General features: G+C 35.2%; 1 protein-coding gene across 10 annotated transcripts in view; it reads left to right on the top strand.

The window, feature by feature from the left end:
- Window positions 1-22019, top strand: part of PCLO (piccolo presynaptic cytomatrix protein) — a 393494-nt gene that overhangs the window by 347178 nt on the left and 24297 nt on the right. For all 10 annotated transcript variants that reach the window (XM_074903436.1, XM_074903431.1, XM_074903430.1 and 7 more), the window contains one exon: window positions 154-221. In XM_074903436.1, coding sequence (XP_074759537.1) covers window positions 154-221 — 68 coding nt within the window. The remainder of the gene's footprint in view (window positions 1-153; window positions 222-22019) is intronic.

The raw sequence follows: 22019 nt of genomic DNA, 5'->3' as shown, positions 1-22019 counted from the left end.
CACACACACACACACACACACTTTCTTAGTTTTTAGAATACCTGTGATGTTTGGGTTTTTTGTACAGAACCAAGCCTCACTGGCTTGGGTGTATAATTTTCTTAGCTCTCTTCTCTTTATGGTCTTGACAACTATCACCATGTCGTTTAACAGAGGGAAGATGACCCAGAATGGACAAGAACCAGTAAAGCAGTCCGGAGTAGGATTAACCGATGCAGAAGGTAAAAAGAAATACAAACAACACTACGGTGGTATCCCGTGTTTATAGAATGGATATGTTTATTTCTTTTACTTGTTCTGCTATGAAAGATTAGTCTTTGCTCTCTTTGTATTGTATATTAAGATCATGACTTTCATTTACTCTAAGGGCCCTTCACACATAGCACCAATGTAATGAGTCTTCAGTTTAAATGAGAACAGTGTCTTACCTGTTTATTTAAAGTAATTAATAGTTAGATTTCAATGAATAATATCCGTCTTTCAATGTTCGTTGCTTTTCATAGTACTGAAATAAAAAATATGAAGTACGGAGCTGACTCAATACTCATTAAATTAGAAGAAAAAATCCAGTGACTTTCAGGCTCTATTTTTATAACATTTGAGAATATTTACTTCATAAAGAAATTATTAATCTGTGTCTACATAAAACATTAAGTTTAAATAAAATTATTCCTGAACATCAGGATTGACTGCTGCACTTAGAATATAGTGAAACTCATCTGTTCGGGAAATCTTGAATTAATATTTTCGGTATGAATGTGGTGCTGACAAAGGAGGAGATATTGTAATATTGGAACTGGAAACAGCACAACAGAATGGCCTTCAAAGTTTCATGAGCAATGTGATTATCTCTTTCATGTGTAATAATGGACAACTGCATGAAAACTAAGAGAGTGTTTTGTACTGATGAACATGTTAGGAAAATTCCATTTCCCTTTGCATATAAGGTATGTTCATTCAAGTGTATGCTTCTGTTGACCTCAAATATAAAACTCATTTGTCATTATCTTCATTTTATTATTAAAACAGTAGTTTTAACATTTAAATGCATTCCAATGCAGTTTTGAGGTATTAATTCGTAAACTGAAATTTATATATACAATTGAAGTTAACTTCATGTTAAGTTCAGTTCTAAAAAATCAACATTTTTCAGGTTTCTGCAATCTGTATACATGGGGAAATAATTGCTGTTGCTATATTTGAGGTAAAAGGGGTCTCATGTTCCGCAGATTTGAAGAAATCAAATTAGAATTTTAAGGTAGAAATATAAAACCATTATTTCAAAAGCAAGAATCCTTAACTGTGTATATACATTCTACTACAACTTTCAATACTTAGTATTAATCATACAAAAATCCAAATTCATCTGCTTATCAAACTTTAATTTGTTCAATGGTATTTTTAAGCATTTGAAAAACAAACTATTTTTTAAAAGAACTGGTGGGATGAAAATGGGAAATCAGGAATTTTCCATTTTTACTTTGTCATGATGTGTTTTATACAGAACGATAACTGTAAACAAATAGCTTTTCATCATTTTGTTCATCATAAATTGTCCCTAAAGTAGGGTCTTGGATGATAAATTTCAGAACTTAAAAATACAAAATTATTTAATTTTATGTTTGTATCATTAAAAAAACTCAAGCCCAAACCAACAAGCCCAACCAAAAAACCAAGTTTTTAAACATTCTAAAGGATGTGTATATAGAATTTCATCACTAAAATTACTTTTCCACTGAAAGTAATTTTTCTGCTCATCTTCAAAATCTGCAAATAATAGTTGCAATTCCCTCATTTTCATTTATGATGCAATTCACCTCTCCTAACTTGAGAACTTTAAAAGTTATAACGTAAAGTCTGATAAAATGAGTGGTTCTTACTAAGTGTTGGTTTCTCTCTGTTGAGAGAAGATGGAGCAGCCAGCCTAGATTTTAGTGTCTGATTTCTGGCTGGCTAAAATGGGACAGATCAATCTCAAATGATAAATTAAACTAAAAGCTGGAAAACAATTCAAGAGCATTTCAGTTTCAGCATGTAAATATAATTATCTTTCAGTGAATTAGTTAAGAATTTAGAGGAACTCAAGTTTAACTGAAAATTACTTTGGTATTATGGAATTATTGTGGTATCCTTTTCATAGATGAACAAAAGTGAATGAAAATCTTAAAGTCTTAAAGATCAAATGATATCTTTTCTGTAGTTCACTTATTTGTGTTGTGAACCAGATGAGCTCTGCAATTAACTGGAAGCAAATATTCATTCCCATTTTTCATGAATTTGTAGAGAGCTCCCATAGCTGACATCTGTATTCTCATTTGCAAATGAGGATTTAGTGTTATACTTAAAATCTTTTAATACTAATACTATTTTTACATTTTCGAATATTCTTAATGGATAACTTCTGTGAAAAGTAGCCTGTGGATTACTCTCTTTAAAACTGTGTGGAATAAATTCAATTGCTTAAAGATGCGGATCTGCTGCTACTTGAAATGTTTTGGTCATCCAAGTCATTCACACAGGCCTGGCAAATATAACAGGGGACTTTCAGAAACAAGGTCTTTAAGACCAGTAGCTGGAGGCAAAGCAATCTAGGACTCTAAAATGACAATGAAAACTGGTCTCTAGGCAGCTGAATGAAAGCTGTAGCAGCAGGGTTCAGATTCAGCTCACAGGGTATGACACCATAATTTAGGGATGTACATAAGGGGAATCACCAGGGAAAAATACGTTCCTTTTGTAATTGTTTACCCACTTGAGAAATGCACTAATGTTTTGTTGCGAATAGTTTTTGTGTTATTAGGGTGTATCAGTTAACTTATAAGTAAATATTGGAAAACAGTACTATTTACTTTGCTGACACAACCAAATGATCAATATAAATAACTGTGAGTATTGCTATGATAATCTTTGTTTCTCTTAACAGATCATCTTGTCGTATTCTGTATTTTCATAATACTTAATAATATAAAGTAATTCAGAGTTTTGTTCTTGGACACTGTGTTACAGTCATTTTTATGATATGCATTGCTGCATGCTGTCTTACACTGGACATTCTGACCTGAGCAGATAAAATACTTCATCTTCTTAAACTTTAGTAAACCTTATGATACATATTGTGATCTTCATTGCGTTATGCAAACCAATTTCTCTATTCGTTTCATAAAGTGCAGTATCTTTTCTTTAAAGATTTATTACATGCTATGGAATATTACAGACATTACAGACAAAAAACTTAATTGCGTTCCATGTAAGGATTGAAACTAAGAATTAAAAGCACATGATTAATATCTTGCTTCAGTCGTAGATCATGATTGGTCTATTTGCCCTATGAAACTGATCAGCCAATAGATACCAGATGGCATTTTCCACCTATTAACAATTTATCCAATTAAGAAAATATATGGGGAAAATTATTGTCATATATTTTAAAAGTCTGAATTTATGAGGTAACCCCAAGATGCCACTATTTTTAGTAGAAGGTGTATATATATATATATATATACATATATATATATCTATATATATATATATATAGTATTTTAACGGAAATAGTTCACTGTAAGGAAATTTTGGATCTTATAATTTTGAAGATGATATACACATGAAAAATATCATTCTTCTAAGATTACAGATTGACGTTCATCTCAAAGACTTTTTTAGGAAAGATGAACATGTAGGTAAGCATGGGCTTGCTTCACTCTTTCAGTATTTTTTGGAGTGAGTACGACAGTGTTTCTGTCATCCTCTGGGCTTGGTGTCATTGTTAGTATTTTCAGTCAGAAAATTGTAAACTTTGTATCGGAACAGAGTGGCTCCCCACCCACATCTTTCAAGAGAGTGGGGGTTTTTTAACATTTTTTGAAAAAAGTTCCTATCTAGTCCATGTTCTGAAGTCCAAAAATTTCTCTACACAGTTCTGCCAGGCTCAGAGGCTCACCTTCTGGCATTTCCAGTGGTCCTTTGAGCAACATCCTTTGAATGTAGTAAAATGATGTCCTGTAAGCAAGAAATTCTCTCCCTGTATAAATGACTGAACCTGGGAAGAAAATTGCAGAATATTCTAGTAAATTCTCTGTAGGTGTATTTCCACACTGTAGCAGAAGGAATAGATTTGTACAATTTCAAAATCTGATGATGCACACATACTTACTGAACTTCTGCAAGATGATACACTAGTGATATACACTCATTTACATAACCTTCAATGAACTCTTCCAGGGTTTTCCTTTTCTCTGTGCTATGTATTTGCCTAAGTTAGAGAATAAAAAAAAAAAAAAAAAAAAAAAAAAAAACCACAAACCAAGCAAAAACAAGTTCTGTGATAACATCATGCTTTAACACACAGATTTTACAATACTGTGGGTTTGTTTTCATCTATTCAGAGTAGTCTAAGCTAAAAACCACCCATTTGTTTTCTTAGCTTTTGAGCTTTATGGTTCATCAGCCTGGATTATAAACCAAGAAATACAGTTTTAACAGTTTCATTAATTAACTTTATATTTCATTAATTAAGACAGTCTAATCTTTATTTATAAGAAAAATGGTTGAAATAACTCATAAACCTTAAAACAGCTAGGAGGTCATTCTAATAACATTTTGGAGGAAACATGCATAACCTCTGCAAGTAAGTGACTGGCAATCATTTGACCTGTGAATTTTCCTTTATATCTTTCTGGATAGTCTGGATGGAATACACCTTGGAGCAAATTATCTTACAAACTTTATCATGCTTTCTCTTGAAGGGATACCCAGGAGTACTATGTGGATTAGCTCTCTTGAGTAAAATAAGACATGAAACAAACTGATAGCACAGGCATAACTAAACATTAATTAAAATTCAGGAAAAAAAATGTATTCTCCTTTTACATGCTGTTTAGTTAGGCTTGAGTTACTCTGTTTAAGGTGGAGGATTTACTGTGGTATGACTGAGAACAGACTAAAGGCTTGAGATGTTGCTTAAATCAACTTGCTGCATCTCCACACTTTAAAAAGTCACCGTTTTAATTTTTTTAACGCTAATGGTTGAAATATCAGAACTATAATATTAGTCCTTATGAGGATGTTCAGGGAGAAATGGTCTTAGTTTTGGACTTACAACCAGAAAGTTGTAAGTAAGAGGAGAAAAAAGAGAGATGAAGGAAATTATTAAGGGCTAAACATGATAGTTACTGAAATTTGCAAATGCTTTTGTCTGTGCACAAATATGTACTTTGATGTCTTGGTTAACCAGGCTGAAAATATGGGGTTTACTGCAAATGAGAAACTTTTATTGCAATTATGTGCATCATTTAACAAAAAAAAAAAAAAAAGAAAAAAAAAAAAGAGGACTGTAAGGTCATATTAAAATATGATACTTAATAGTCATGGAGGTTATAATTAAAATTTAACTTCTTGCTGGATTAAAATTGAGGTGCATTATATTGCCCTTGCACAATCAATGGTGACTTTGAGTGAAAACACTGAGACTGGGAATAGTGTAGGATAGAGATCAGGTTAAATATTAGATTTATGTAACTTTGAGATCATCTAAGACTTTTCTTCTTTCATAATCAGTCTAATTTATATCTTTCGATCTGTTAGAAGGTAGCTTCTGTGAAACATAACCTCATCTTATATCATCTAATATGAATAACAGAAAGACATATTTAACCATTTTTACCTCACAAGCATTTTTCTCTTTAACTGTTCTTAATCATTAAAAAAGAAATGAAGTAAACATTGCAACATTTCTAGAAACTTCCCCCACAAAGGTGCATAAGGGAAACCAGATGATAAAACATCCAGTCACTTGTTTTAAATGTTTGGAATAAGTTCTTTGATATTTGATGGAGAAGCACTGTAATTTAGGAATGAATATTTTTAAAAAATGTGGTAGAGAGACTCTAAGATGAATCTTCTGGTTTTGGACAAGACGGATTTTCCTTAACTGATGGAAGGAAACAGATTTTCTGGCGGTTTGATGCCAAAATAAGTGGAATTCCCATTTTGGGGAAGTCCTGAGAGGCTCATGCTGGAGGATCTGCATCTCAGGAGAGAGGCAAAGGTGCCCCACTCTCACCTCAGCAGCCCTTGGATACCAGGAGCTACAGGACAAATGTCAACTTTGCTGTAAAACAGACAAACACCAATTATCATCCTGATAGGAGCCAGTTACAGGCAGAAAATGGTTTCTGGTGTGCCTCCAGAGCGCAGCAGCACTGCATTTTGGGACTACATCATCACTGTCTGTGGGGACTGGTACACCACCATTTTAGGCCAGTGTTACAAAGCATATCGGCACCTACTTAATGTACTATAATTTGCCTCTGCAGATATCTAAACCTCCTCATGGACTATATGATGAGTCTAAATACTCTAGGTATTATAAATATACCCTTAACTTTGGTATGTAGGAAATTCTCTACTAACCTCTAACAATTTATTTCTAATGATTAAGCCAACCGCCATTGCTGCATTTCTCCATCAGTGACCAGAAAAATTATAGTAGATTAATTCTTCCAGAAGGCTCAACTATAGAATAAAATAAAATACAACATGCAAAATGAGTAAAGTGGGAGGAAATTTAGACAGAGCTCATATTTGTTACCAATACTTAAAGACGTGTGATAACTTAATTGAGAGAAGCCCTGTAGAGAAGGACTTGGGGATACTGTTGGTTGGCAAATTAGACATGAGTCATCAATATGCATTTGCAGCCCAGAAATCCAATCATATCCTGGGATGCATCAAGAGAAGTGTGGCCAGCAGATCAAGGGAGGCGATTCTTCCCCTCTACTTCATTCTCTTGAGACCACCTGGAGCCGTATGCCCAGCTCTGGGGCCCCCAACATAAGAAGGACATGGACCTGCTCTGGTGGGTCTAGAGGAGGGCCACAAAAACCATCAGAGAGATGAACACCTCTCCTGTGAAGAAGGGCTGAGAGAGTTGCGGTTGTTCAGCCTGTAGAAGAGAAGTCTTTGGGGAGATCTTATTGCAGCCTTTCAATACTTAACGGGGGCTAATAGAAAGAACAGGTTTTTTACAGGACCTGTAGTGACAGGATAGAGGGTAGTCATTTTAAACTGACAGAGAGTAGATTTAGATTGGACATAAAGAAAAAATGTTTTACAATGAGGGGGGTGAGACACTGGAACAGGTTTCCCAGAGAAGTTGAGGATGCTCATCCCTGGCAGTGTTCAAGGCCAGGTTGGACGGGGCTTTGAGCTGCCTAATCTAGTGAAAAGTGTCCCTGCCCATGGTGGTGGTGGTGGCAGGGGGGGCGGGGTGTGTTGGAACTAGATGATCTTTAAGGTCTCTTTCAACCCAAATCATTCTATCATTCTATGATATGAAAGAGGTGACCATGTTTATTGAAGGGTTCAACACACAAACTACAAATGCTCCTGTACTGTGGGAGTGGTATTCTGGGAACAGATGCACATTCGAGTAAAGGTGTTTCGCAGTTATAGAAGTAGAAACACTTTTATCCTTCAACAGCAGTTTCTGCTGTACCTTTGACTATGAGCTCCAGGCAAACACATCTCACTTGCTTCACCCAGTGTTTTGTCTTGAACAGATACAGTCACTGACTCCATGGCAGGAGAATTCCACTTTTCAGTTTCTTACCTTCAATTACTGAAGCAACATCAGAATGTCACATGTATAGTATTGGGTTGTAAGAGTCTGAGAACTATTATTTCCAAGGAAAATTGAAGGTATGATTGTATATCATACAACTTCTCACTTCCATGTTTCTGTCAGCAAGAGACTGAATAGACAGAGGAATTGTGAATCCACATGCCCAAGGGTACTAGCAAGAGTTGTCTTCAATTAACCTACAAATAATACACTAACATGTGGGGTTTTTCCTTAAGTTAAACTGAACTTTATCTTTCAGAAATAAATTTCCTATCTCTTACAACATGATCCCTGACTCATAACACACTCTCAGTACATAGATTAGCAATAAATGATCAAGTCAGAACCTTCACACTTTCACAACAGCAGAGAATTTATGTTATTCTGGAATAGTTCTGTGTTTCTGCACCAAGGCTCAATCCAATTCTTTTCAAGGCCTTTTTATACTGCTATCTCAAAACCACAGAGAGCACCATCTATTTTGATCTTGCACAAATGTCAGATATTACCTTTGTTGTTTTCTGCCCTCCCAGTAACTTAAATATCTCAGGAGTATTGAACCTTTAATCCTAACGTATACTAAAATGTAAGAGAACTTGAAAAAGCAGTCTGGACTTTCAAGTATTTTCCTTGGATCAATAGAATCTTGTACTGACTAATTATGAGACTGCTGACTTGATTGTAATGGATATTGATCCATGGATTTAAAGAGAAATTCAGCCAATCTGAAATGTTACCAGCACTGACTTGAACAGTGGTTGAATTGCATTTTTTGGTTTTAAGTTCATTTCTAGTGGTACATATCAAAAGAAATTGCTGCACACTCTCAGTGTCTTACCTAAAGAGCAATATCAGCCTGGTGATCTCTGTTTTAAAATCCATTTTTAACAGTTGTAATATCTGCTTTTATAGTCTTATTGCCCATCTGATTTGCATGTAGATGAGGCCAGTTTGTGAAATAAAATATTACTGAGTAAAATGTAATCCTTTTCCCAGAAGAGATCTAAATGAAAAAATAAGGTATTGCCAGACTTCTCTACTATCTCTATAAATAAAAAGGCTAAAATTCAACCTGACATTGTTTAAACTGTCTTTAATACAAAATCACAACCTTTCTTTCTGCCATCAAGTTCTACTAAGGTCTACCACCTAGTACTCTTGACAGCATAAGATTAATCAATGCCAACAAAATTTAAAGCAGCAAATACTGGCAAGGGTGATTTCTTGCATGAGTAGGTTTCAGTACAGAGGAAAAAAGGGACACAAGGGAATGAAAAATAAGTAATGAAAGCACTTGCAGCTAATCTGTCACATGTTGATTCCCACATGCTGCACCTCCTTTATTTTTGGGAATGCAAATTTTAATTGAAGAAATTGAAAAGATCAGATATGCTTTCTGTCACAAGGGATCCTTAAGCAATGAATCAGGCTTATGCATTGAGTAGTTCTTATCCTCTCTCTCTTTTGTTTTCTTAAAGCTATCAATAGCATTTTGTACATTGTCCCTTAAGCTAGGAATAGCCATACTGCTAATACCTAAATACCACCCTAATTTGAAGAAGTGATTCAAGATAAACAACAGCAGCATTGTAAACCTAAGAATTATCAGCTTCCTCTCAAAACTCTGGGAAACATTTATCTATCTCTGATTGGCTCAGTACTCTAATTTGCCCACCTGGCTCTTCAGTAATAATTGGAGCAATTAGTTCTGCCTTCCTGAGGTATTTGCCAGTATAATCCAGCTGGTTTTCCTAAAAAAAAAAGCAGAAAGAATATAAATAAGAATAAAGACTTCAGCCAAAGATAGAAACACAGCAGAAAAAAGGACAAGATAATCTTCTATGTTCTTGTATCCACATCACAAACAACATTGCTTTACATAGTTACAAATCATCCTGTTCCTGAATTATTATTATGAAGTGTTTTTGAAAGAGAAGTAAATAAACCAGGGAGCCTGACCATGATTAACTGGTGGCTGGCCAACAGCTTGTGCCATTCTTGTATGAACTGGGACTGAATGTCTACTAGCCATTAAATCCTGTGGCAAGAAAATTCTAAAAATTTTGATATATTTTTTAAAAAAGTTTGCTTTTCCTGTGGGATCTGTAGACAATTAACAAATATTAAGAAGATAAACAAGCAGAAAGAAAAACAGAAAATCCTGAAAGCACATGTATTTCATCTTGAAGCCAAAATATCACCCTTTGATATGATGCTTCAATAATCATCTAGAAAGATAATTTGTTTGCCAAATGTTCTTAATCACTTTTATTGGCCTAGCTCTTATATATATTTCCCCTAACATAAAGGTACATGGGACTTTCAGGACATTGCTCTGGTGACTTTTTGGAGATGTAATGGGTTCAGAGTGTTTGGGCTGGGAATCAGAGTGCTAGTAATTCCATCAAAAATCTGACAAGGCTACATAGTTTAATTTCTGGGGAAAAAAATAGTTTTGGTAGAATTCTTTAATCTCAGTCTTTAAAAAGATATGGTTATGAAGGCAATCTGATTTAATACTAAATGCCACATTTAGTACAAATACCAGTTAATAATGGTAACACTGGAAAGCAAACAGGGGGATTCCCCCACCAAAAATGGAGTAAAGAATATAATGGAATATATGATTACTGGACCAGAGCTTTTTCTGGTGTAAATCTGAAGGTCTGCTTCACCTAGTGCATAATGTACAACAACTTTGAAATAGAGTCATTTTTCATGGTGAGTGCTCATTTAGAATCAGCAAAGTCAGGTTGAAGCATTGATATGATAGAAGATGAATTGCTAAATCCTAAACAAATTCCCCTGTGTGTTGAAAATGAAACCAGGATGTACTGAGTAGGGTTTTCCAACATCACCTTCCTGGATAATTCAGCTCCTCTATATAGCAGTGTGGTTAGGACCTGGAATTTTGAGTATACTCCACGAAAAAAAAAAAAAAAAAAAAAAAAAAGTAAGTATAATAAATCTGTTTTAAAGCCAATAGTGTTCAGTGTTCAAATATGTATGACCTATTATGTAGCAGGGATGGGGTTGAGAGGATTTCAAGAGGTGATCTTGTTGCTTCAAAACACCGTATTGTTCCTAAAAGGCTTTTGCTAGTTCGAAACAAAAAATTCTTACGGTGATAGAGACATTAAAGCTTAATTAGACTGCTCTAGTGCTTGATTACCCTTGACACTAAAATGTCTTCTTGCCTAACCTTGTTGAAAATAATACTCAGGGAGAGAAATAAGAATCCAAGATCCAAGATCTTCCCCTCAAAAACATAACATATTTTATCAAATACTTCCTATAAAGAGATTTTTCTAAGCTTGCCTACGAATGATAACAGTTCTGTATTAGAGTGCCACTTTTGTTGTCTTCAAAACGCCAAAAAAAGAAAAAGAAATGTCATAACCTGTTTCTATACTTAACAGTCCTTTCTAGCTCCTTAATGTTTGTAATATGTAAAAGGATCTGGTATTGTTTTATAAGTGTCTGGTTTAGATTATTTATTCTTTATTTCTTTTGTTAATTTATAACTTGCTTTGAAATTATACTCTTATGTTGGAGATTCAGAAAGAAGTTTTTTATTTACCCTCATATGTTCTTGTAGTATAAACCCTTTTTTTAGACTGATGTTCAAACAGTTGTCTTGGAATGCAGTTTAGATGACTATGACTAGAGCGTTTCCATGTGGGATCACATGGCAAGCCTAAATTAAACTTCAGCTGATATTTATGTTAGCATGTGAGACTGTTCAGAATTACTGGACGGTAAATTGTGTTTCAAGACTGAAGTTTTTGAAAATCAGTGCATTAGAATGAATATAAATCTTTCCTATGATGAAATTGCCTAGATGTTTCTGATTCTCATGGTAGAGAGTCTGTGTTCATATCTATAATTAGAACCGTGTGCTGTGTCCCCAGTTTATTTTCAGATTAATATGCTTTTCATAATGCTCCATGTTCATTGTTTCATCCCATGATATTAGTCTTGCAGGCTTGCAGCTTTAATGAAATGTGTTATCCATTGCAAGAGTATGTGAATAATGTTTTGTCTGTTAAGGTAAAGCTTCAGAGTGTGTATTTCTCTCAAAGAATTCCTAACAGTTTGTCCTGTGCAGGCATTTGCAATTACTTCAGGCTATTATATGTTGCTCTTCCCTTTTGTGTATTATTTATTTTGATATTACTAGGCTGTGACTGGGAGGGAACCAAATGGACACAAGACTAGATAAATCTAGTGGCAGAAAGTGATGTACTCTGTGTGTATACTAGAATGCAGCTTATATATCTACAGTGGAATTCAGGGGCTGTAAACATAGGTGTACCCTGCTGGTTTAAATATCCTAAAGTCTTTTTCTGCCTCAATCCAGTTGCTGCTACAGAAAGTCATAGGTATCCTACAGATTTTGTGATCACATCTGCCATTTCTGACTAGATACTTCAGTTTCACTAGCACATCATAAATGACCCAAGATCCATGTGTATGTAGGCATAAACCTAATCTGCTCCTTCATCCCAGACAATATTTAGGATTCCTTTAAGTGTCAGCTACATGGTGTGCCAGCATCTTCCACTATCTGTCAAGAACCAAAAGATTATAATGAATATTGCATTTATTTTAGCTTGCATATCTAAAGTTTAGACCTTATAGCAACCTTCCAGTACTGAAAGGAGGCCTACAGGAAAGACAGTGATGGACTCTTTATCAGGGAATGTAGTGATAGGACAAATGGCTTTAAACTGAAAGAGGGTAGAAACAGATTAAGTATAAGGAAGAAATTCTTTCTTGTGAGGGTGGTGAGATGCTGACACAGGCTGCCCAGAGCAGCTGTGGCTGCCCCCTCCCTGGCAGTGTTCAAGGCCAGGTTGGACGGGGCTTTGAGCAACCTGGGCTAGTGGAAGGTGTCCCTGCCCATGGCAGGGGGGTTGGAACTAGATGATCTTTAAGGTCCCTTCCAACCCCAAACCATTCTATGATTCTATAATATCACATGAGATTAGTTCTACCAAATGTTCTCCAGGTTTGCATGTGTGTTAATGCTATCCATTACATAGGTTTCTTTTCTGAAACACCCTTTGGTATGCTTTTTGTTATACTTTATTTTATAAGCTTTCTTTAGATTTTTTTGTCTGCCATGTTGGCTTTTCTTTCTGATTGTTATGTGATAATAACGTAACGTAACTGAATTTCCATGCCTTGGAAAAATGCACAAAGCTTCTGGAGATCAGCTGGGTCAAACATCTGATACATACATCTGCCTTCATGTTTCACACTGATATAGTACCTAGAAGTTGACATATTTTCCAGAAGTCTGGCAACATACTGCCTACGATAATTAGTCAGTTTGTGTGATTTACTAGAAAAAGCCCCATACGTAACTTGCATCAATGCCTGCCGAGTATGCTATGGATTCTTACTGTTTCCTCCTTCTGCTCATCTAATACCTATAGCACTTATTCACCAACCACCTGATCACCTTGACTGTGCCTGGCTGAGTGTTTAGCTTTTTAGAAATATATTCATAGTCAAGGAATAATCTTATATTCTTGAAGGAACTGGATTCTCACTGACCTGAATACAATTATTTGAGAGGTGTTTTTATTAACTATACCCTTCTGACTAGTCTCATTGCCTTAAGAGTTCCTTCTTTCTTGGCAAGTAAAGGAGAGAAAAGGGAGGCTTTCCTTCTTGTCTCTGGACGTTTGAGAGAGTAGCAAACAAAGACACATTAACTCATTGTTTATATATTGGTTTTAAGGCTATTTGGTGTTTTGTTTATGTTTTAAAGCAGCGTAAAAGTCTCTGACACACTTTTCACAGTATCTTCTACATTTTAAAAATGAAGCCTACATAATAACTACACTGAGTATCTTCCTTTGTACTCAGTGCTTTTTTTTCAAACACTCCCACCAAGCAAAATTATTTAAATTCCTGTGAAATTATACTACATCATATTATAATTCAGCAACTATACATTGTAACAATGTTTTTTTAAGTCCATGATAAATTTGTAGAAATTTATTTATTTAATTTGTAGAAAGGAATCTGAACAGTTAGGAAAAAATGGAAGAAAATTTTTTTTTTTCCCTGTTGATGAACACTTTCTGCACAAGAGCTTTCATATTAAAAGGGAAACAGAGTTGAGGAAGCAGAGCCTAGGAGCTGCTCTTCACCTCTCCTTATCACCTGACCTTGGTGCTGTTCCATAGGCTAAAGGGGCTACTCCAGATTTACAAAACTATACAAAGAGAATGAGACATTGAAGAGTCTCAGCTTGCCTTCAGAAAATAACTTGAGCATGCTTTTCTGGAATTACATAAAATAAGGATTAAAAATCTGGTTTTAGTGGAGATACTTGCAAGAATCCTACAACACAAGAAATAGATTTTTTTCAGTTTATCTTCAGTAGTGGAAACAATGTGAAAGCATATTGCTTTCCAACAGAAAATAAAAAAGCACCAATATGAGTGAGATAAAGTCAGTCTTCCTAACAACTTTTGTCATTCTCTGGACAAAACCCAGTAACTAATATATCACTGTACACTGTGCTTTATTTCTCATCCTCTTGACATTGCCTTGTTGAATCTAATTGGTGGTATGCATATACAGATTTATCAAGAAGGAGGAGATGTAAAGAGGCTATAACCTCCCCATAAATGTCTCATCATTTTGGGTGTCTGCTTTGTCAAATTGTAAGAGAAAGACTGCACTGAAATCGCAGATACTGTCATGTACAATATGATATCAGTCCCCTCTTTATTGACAGTATCAACTGCCCTCAGGTTGCTTGTTTTGAATCAAATTCCAAATCTACATATTGCTGTTTTCCTGGTGAACAAAGCTAATTTGTTTCAAGTAAAGTTTTCTATCACTGGCTAAAGATTATAAATTGAAGATAGATTTAAAAATGGATATAATAAAAAGTGATGCAAATCCTAGGAGAAAGGACACACACACACACATTCTTTCTTCCCTGAATATATAGATGTGTGATGAAAAAAAATAATTATTCTGATTTCTGCTATAATTTTGTGTAGAAAATTCTTTCTTAGGGATACTATGTCTGTTATGAATATAAATTAAATAAAAAGAGGCCAGATTTTTTTCAGATGCATTCAGAGAATTTATGTACATGACTGTTTTTGCCTAAATAATCCCACTTACACAATAGCAGATTTTTTCATAATAAAGATCAGTGTCAAAAAATTTCTCAGAAGAGATTTCTTCAAAATATTACAAGTTTTGGTGAAATTTTAAATAATAAAAAAAAAATATTTAGGAAGTCATACATAAAATTAACATATTTCTTCCTTAGCTTTTTAATGAACTATTTGAACGAGTAACCTGATCTTTATAATGTAGTTTCCCTGACAAAATGAGGTTACAAATAGATTCTCAGCTGCCTGAAATGCTTTGAGAATACTGGTTGGGGGCACTTGTGTAAATACATTTTCTGATGGTGCCAATTTATCTTTGATGGTTAGTGGAGGAACTTCAAGGTTTCTTCATCATGTTGTTAAGAAAATGAAGCTAGTACCCAAAGAGAATGCTTCCATCTAGAAAATGTAGATAATGCACACTGCGTGTATCCTGTCCTTCCATCTGTCATTCTTAACTATTATCTTTGCAATCTCAAATGAATATTTGAAATTACATTCCACTCAGCATAACATAGAGCTGAGAGATGTATCGAGTTCTATTGGTCCCCAACCAAAATAAGATTAGGAGAGACTGATGATGGTCAATCCCTCTGCTATCCCTCTGGAAATTTTCATAGAGGTACCTTGTGTTCTATTTTCCTAGAAGCACTCACCTATGTAGCGACCTTTTGATAAATATAAATCACAAATCTTCATCCATCTCCATTTCATTTGAGACAGATGAATATTTGCCCTTTACCATCAATTCAGCTTGACTGTGAAATCTTCAGCAATCAGTCTTGTGTAGTCTCACAAAAGCTGTTTGCATGTATAAATCAAATTCCATAATTGTCAGTCTACCTTGCATCAAACCTAGCCTCTTTGTAGGCAGGCAAAAATCTTCAGAGCTAACTTAGTCACAAGATATGGGGAAAAATATAGAGAAAAAGATTCTCCAAGCAAAAGTACACTGAAAAAACCTAATCTTTGAGATCACAGAAAACCCCCCACTAAGCAAGCTGATCATGACCCTGCTAAGGAATGCAGCAGTGATCGAGACCTACAGTCTAAAAGAAGGTGCTTCTCTACTTTACATTACTTCTGAAAATAGTCTCTCCAACATCATTAGGTTCATGCAGGATGCATTTACTTTATTGTTATGATTCAGAGCAGCAACATAACTTTGAAATAAATTCTGCAATTTTACCTTTCTTGACATTGTGTTGATTTGCCTTTTTTTTTTTTTTTTTTTTCCTTGAGACATCCAAATCTGGTTCCTTTTGAGGGAAAATAATCCAGAAACTCTGTTCTAGGTGAGCACTAAATGTGCTCCTGTCCCTAAATATGCCATAGGTGGTGATGGGTCCTTTGGGCAGAACAGGACCACATGCAGAAAAGGAACATTTTTATCACAGACCAGAATAGTTCTGGTTTCAAGTAAAAGCTCTCAATACAATATAGATGAGGGTATATCAGAACCAATTGTCTTGATCTACTGATTTGTTCCTATTATACTTGATTAGTGCTGTGTAGACACAGTAACAGACAATTAAGCAAACACCCAAGTATAAGCTTATATCATTTGAGAACCCGGTTTTCTATTGATCTTTAAAATGGCAATATATAAAAAAATGAAAATATACACACCTCTTTTTCATCCTGTGATCAGTTGCTGAGAAACCCCTTTGTGCCTGAGTCATAGGAAATAAAGGAGATAAGTATGTCAGCTGCCATATTCAACAAGAAATCAAATAAGAAAGAGGTGAACAATGATGAACATTTCCTCTCTTTTTACCACACTACATTGAGGAAAAGTCTCTAACAAAGAGTCTTTCAGGTCCTTTTGAGGAAGAAATATAGATATCCAAGAAAGTCCCACAACATTCCCATTTAATCTTTTCCCTGTAATTTTTTCTCATCTTGGGTTGCTCAGTTTATGTGAATTGTATTGATCTCTAAAGAGGTGCTGTCTAGTGGGTTTTAGTTATTCATCTTAAATCATATATTTAAAGTTCTTAATGTAAGAGAGATTGTTGAGTTATGCTGCAAACAATCAGGATTCTTGATTTTTATTTTTTTTTTCACTCACTGTATGAACTGAATTAAGTAACTTCTCAATATATGTGTATATTCATTCATAAAATTATGTTAAACTCATCCTTCCATAAAGCTTTTGGAATTCAAATTATGCTTATGCCTCCAGTGAGTTAATGAGGGTTTGGGAGTCAGAATTCCCCATAATGCCCTTTGAGGTCTGCAATAAATTGTTAAATACATTACTCAAACGCATATATTTAATTGCATTGTGTAGCAAATGTTGCTACAAGGCGTATACATGATCATGACATACCCAGGAACATACACAGTCAAAGGTGTAGTGAGCTAGATTGATATTGTGTAATGGTTTAGATCAGGACATACTACATGAAAGTAACGAAATTTCATCAGCCTAAGATTGGCATGAGAGAAGAGGCATCACACAATGAGAAATTTCAAGTACTGTAAAAAACACAGGAGCAGTATTGGAGAGTGCAGAAAAAATAGGATCAAAGCATTTAGCTGACTGAGGAACTGAAGTGCTGCAAGTGATCCCTGAAGGTGGGAGGTCTGTCCTTTGAACAACCCTGAGCTCAGCTCTGCAGGTTTTACTCTGTTATTTAGTGTAGCAGCACTTTTGTCCTCCACCTATGATCTTTAACTCCTCAGGTTTTCACTGGACGGATTCACTGTATCATTAAATAAGCAGTACTTTATTTCAGAAAGTGGCTTATACAAATGCAGGAAAACCTTTGCAGCAGTCGTCTTGGGATTCCGATCACCTGTCCTGTCCTCAGAGAAATATAGACCATGTAATTTTTTGCTCCCCTAGTTTGTTTCTGTACTGATGTTGTTGTCTGGGTTTTTTGTTTGGGTTTTTTTTTTTTTTTTAATTGCAGTTAGATTGTGAAATGAAAGGTAAGATTTATGAACAATCTGAAGTGGAAAATTTGTGTAATACTATATGTTAGGAGCAAAAGTGGAGTCAGCAATTTGAAGTGAGTTTAGGTAGTTATAACTTCATAAACTTAAATTCAAGTCCAAGGATCTAGTGTTGATTAATTCAACAAGATAATGCTGAATCAAGTAGGTTTAATATACATAGATTCCTAGGATTAGGTCAACTGCAGTGGTTTATATGCATACATTTGTACAAACGCACATATACGGATGTGTGTGTGTATATACACATATGTGCATATATATAAATAATTGTCACACACATATATACACATATTTATGTATACTTACATATTATGAACTAATAATATATCTACATACCACATTTGGAAAAAACCCCTGTGTTCTGAATTAAGTACTCCATCTGAGTCTATGGGATTCTCCATTATTTAAAATATCACTTTTGTTTCATGATGTCTGGTTTAGGCCCAGCTGGTAACTAAGCACCGTGCAGACACTCTCTCACTCCTCCTCCCCCAACCCCCTGATGGGATGAGGAGGAAAATCAGAAAAAAAAAAATAAAATTCATGGGTTGAGATATGAACAGTTTAATAACTAAATTATAATAAAATGTAATAACAATATTGATAATAAAATATAATAATAACAATTGTAATGAAGAAGGATATAACAGAGAGAAATAAAACTGGAAAACTGGGGGGAAAAAAAAAAAAAAAAAGAAACCAAAACCAAAACCCAAATAATGCATAATGTAATTGCTCACCACTCGCTGACCAATACGCAGACAGTCCCCAAGGAGAAAACAGCCCTTCTGGCCAGCTCCCCCCAGTTTATATACTGAGCATGACATGCTCTGTTATGGAATATCCTTTTGGCTAGTTCAGGTCAGCTGTCCTGGCCATGCTCCCTCCCAGCTTCTTGTGCACCTTGCTAGCTGGCAGAGCAGGGGAAACTGAAAAATCCTTAATTTATAATAGGATGAGTGCTACTTAGCAACAACTGAAACAGCAGTGTGTTATCAGCATCATTCCCACACTAAATCCAAAACACACTGTACCAGCTACTAAAAGAAAATTAACTCTATCCCAGTCAAAGCCAGGACACGTAAGCTTTTATAATCTGGAAAATAAGTGTCACTCTTTGTGACTGCAATGGATAGCAAAAAAGATACGACCTGTGTTTCATACTTGCTCTCACATAGAAAGGCTATCAGAAAAGGCTATCCTATTAATCTCATTCAGTTTTACAATTGACTTTCATGTGTTCTGATAGTTTAATGGTCTTTTTTTATTTAAATACTTTTGCAGTAATTTAATGATAAGTGATTTCTTTAGAAATTTTGTTTTTAATCTTAACTAGAAGATAAGGAGAATTCTGGTCTGATCCCTTAGAATTTGCAAACAGGACCTGCTTAAATAGTCTAAGAATTTCTCTGAATAGTAAAGGTTTTATTTCAGTCTCATAATCATTCTATTTCTGGGTTAACTGTCTCATTAAAAACCTAGAGTTTTTTCTACTGTATCAAAAAAAATCTAATCCAATATCCTTCTACAGCTGCGACCTCTGAGATAATGTAATGAGAAATTTTATCATGGGAATTATGGGAAGATCAGCCACTCAGGTAAAACTTTTGCAATTAGTGTAAAGAAATAATAATTTTGAAGGTACAATTCATCTGACCTATTTTAGAGATCTATTTGCAAATAAAACAAACTATATTCTAGAAGGGCAATTGCCCTCCTTTTGCTATAAAAGGAGCCTTGACATCTTTCTCAGATATAGACATCAGTGTTCAGGCAGATGAATCCTAGCAGCAGCGTCTATCTCCAAGAGACAGTAGGTGACAGTCACTGTAAAATGTTATTCTATATGCATCAAGAAGTAACTTTTAAGTACATTTCACTTTATTTGACAAAAATGCTAATTTGATTTGGTCCACAGTTCTAAAACTGCTGCTGTGCTCAACAGCAAGTGTAATTACCATTTGGAGTGTTAAGTTCCATAATTATCTTGAACTAACAAGAAGCACAAGATGGTGTCAATTTGTTTTGTGTTTTTTGTTGTGTTTTTTGTTTTTGTTAGAAAAGGCTCTAATTAGGACATGAAAAATGGAATAGGGGAGAAATTGTCAGTTAACAATTTACTCAGATACAGCATTAGCCATCCTGAAATCACAGACGTATAACAGGATAACAAAGTTCAGGTTTATTTCATTAAAGATGAAAACTGAAGCAGGTCACAAATCTAATTTAAGGACCAATTTTGTGCATCTTTAGATTACAAATACTAATTCTGTTTTCATTGTATTTGTATAGCCTATTATTTTCAATTATCCAAATTCAATGTTGCTAACTCAGTCTGATTTTTTTTTTTTTTTTTTTTTCCCCACAAGGTAATAGGAATTCTGGCAGAATTAGTGATCAATTTAGCAATTAAAAAAAGTTTCTCTTTTGGTTCTACTTGAGGAAAACCAGTCCTCTCTTTTCTCCACCTTTCAAATCTCACTGGAAGAATAAAAAAATACCCAGCGTTGTAGAGATAATATAGACAACCTGCAGAACACTTTTGTAGATTCAGTGATTGCCACAAAGCTCATCAGAAAGAAGAGAACTAGGAATGCTCATGATTCACTGTACCTGGAGTTAGTGATTGCCTCTTAATTGGTTTTGTCTCTCGTAAGAGTTGGTGCCTTGTATTTGCTGAAGGAATCTCACCCTCAAAGCAGACTAGCAGATAGTAGTCTCCCTCGTTGGCCTGAGGCAAGCCTGGCAAAAAGCCCTGAGTTGCTTTAAGAGACCATATATGCTTTTCACTGAATTCTGTACCTCTGCAGACACTGAGTCATAATCTCAGTTACAATCTTGGGGGGAAAAAAGCAACAGGAAATACAAGTAAATCAAAATAAACCACAACACTTAGTAACTTCCTTCTTTTTTACACAACATTGTAATTGAGTAATGGGATAAGATAGCTATATTAAACTGTGGTCTTGTATAATTTTAGAATTAGGCCTTAGGACAGGCATGGAAATATCCTCCACAGTTCAGAGAAGTTTGCTGTCTCATACTTCAGTGATTTATTCTGGTTTCAAAACTCATCAGTGTTTAGACATTTACTTAAGTATTTGTTAATGGAAGAAAGACAAGGATCCCAGCAGGTTTGCCTTCACCAGCTGGAAAGGTGAAATATAAAGAGCTCTGGGAGCCATTAGAGGAACAAAGGTGAAACTGGGAAGAAGAAGGGGCAAAACTGATGTGGGAACTAGTTAGAGGATATAAAATAATCCTCATAGTCCACACCGTGGGCCTCTTTGGAAGCGCAGACCCTAGAAGTTTGGGGACTGAACAGCCCACAAGGAAATCAGGCATATGTCTGTCAAATCAAGAGTGAGGAAAAACCTGAAATTAATTGTTGAGATTTTTCTAGGGAATGGTAACAAGGAATTGAAGTATCCTTCAACTTTGAGCAGCTCCCAGTGGACTGTTACACATGGGCTCACAGCCCATGCCACAATCACACCTCTTGTACACAGCTGACAAATATTATCAAGACTGCTGCATTTTTTCTTTGATTTCAGCATAACAGTTGGGCCAAAGAAACAGAAGCAAACCTGCTCACTTCTGAGAACTGCCGAGCTGTCTCTATGTAAACTGTTCATATTCAGCTTAGTCCAGCTCACTTCATGAACGCACGTTCCCAATATTAGAAGTCTTTTTAGAATCATAACCAACCTTACGTTTATATAAAGATGAAACCCAACCATACATGGCTTATCAGAAAGATGTATGCATCTGATTTCTCCAGCTCCCTGCAGTAAAAGTAAGCAATGAAGATCTGGGCTTACAGTCATGTTACAGCACTACTGATTTCTATCTCCTGCAGCAAAACTCTCAAATAAACATCTGGACTTTCTTTCATGCAGGAGTGCTAACTTGTTGATAGCACCACAGCTATATTTAAAGCTCTTTCCCTGAGGCAGCTTTTCTTTATTGTTGACAGTAAAATGGATGGTCTATGGAAAGAGATTTTGGTGCCACTCTGTTTTCAGAGATAATACAGGGACCACAAGGCAGATTCAATGTTCTTTAGACTTCTTTAAAATTAGTGAAACTAAAAACTTACAATTGGTGCCCAAAGCAATTTTAAAAATGCTGAAAGGGCTGACATTGGAGACAATGTCAATCTCTGTTCTGCTCAACAAAACTTATTTAAAGCACTCTTCAAATCAGATTTTCTCTGAGAAAGTCATTGGTACAATGACACCCACAACTTTTCCTTTAAAAATATTGATTTGGATAATGGCTTTTTGATC

The sequence above is a fragment of the Athene noctua genome, chromosome 3 (assembly GCF_965140245.1).
Source record: "Athene noctua chromosome 3, bAthNoc1.hap1.1, whole genome shotgun sequence".
In the NCBI taxonomy this organism is placed as follows: Eukaryota; Metazoa; Chordata; class Aves; order Strigiformes; family Strigidae; genus Athene; species Athene noctua.
This window is presented reverse-complemented; position numbering and strand designations above follow the sequence as displayed.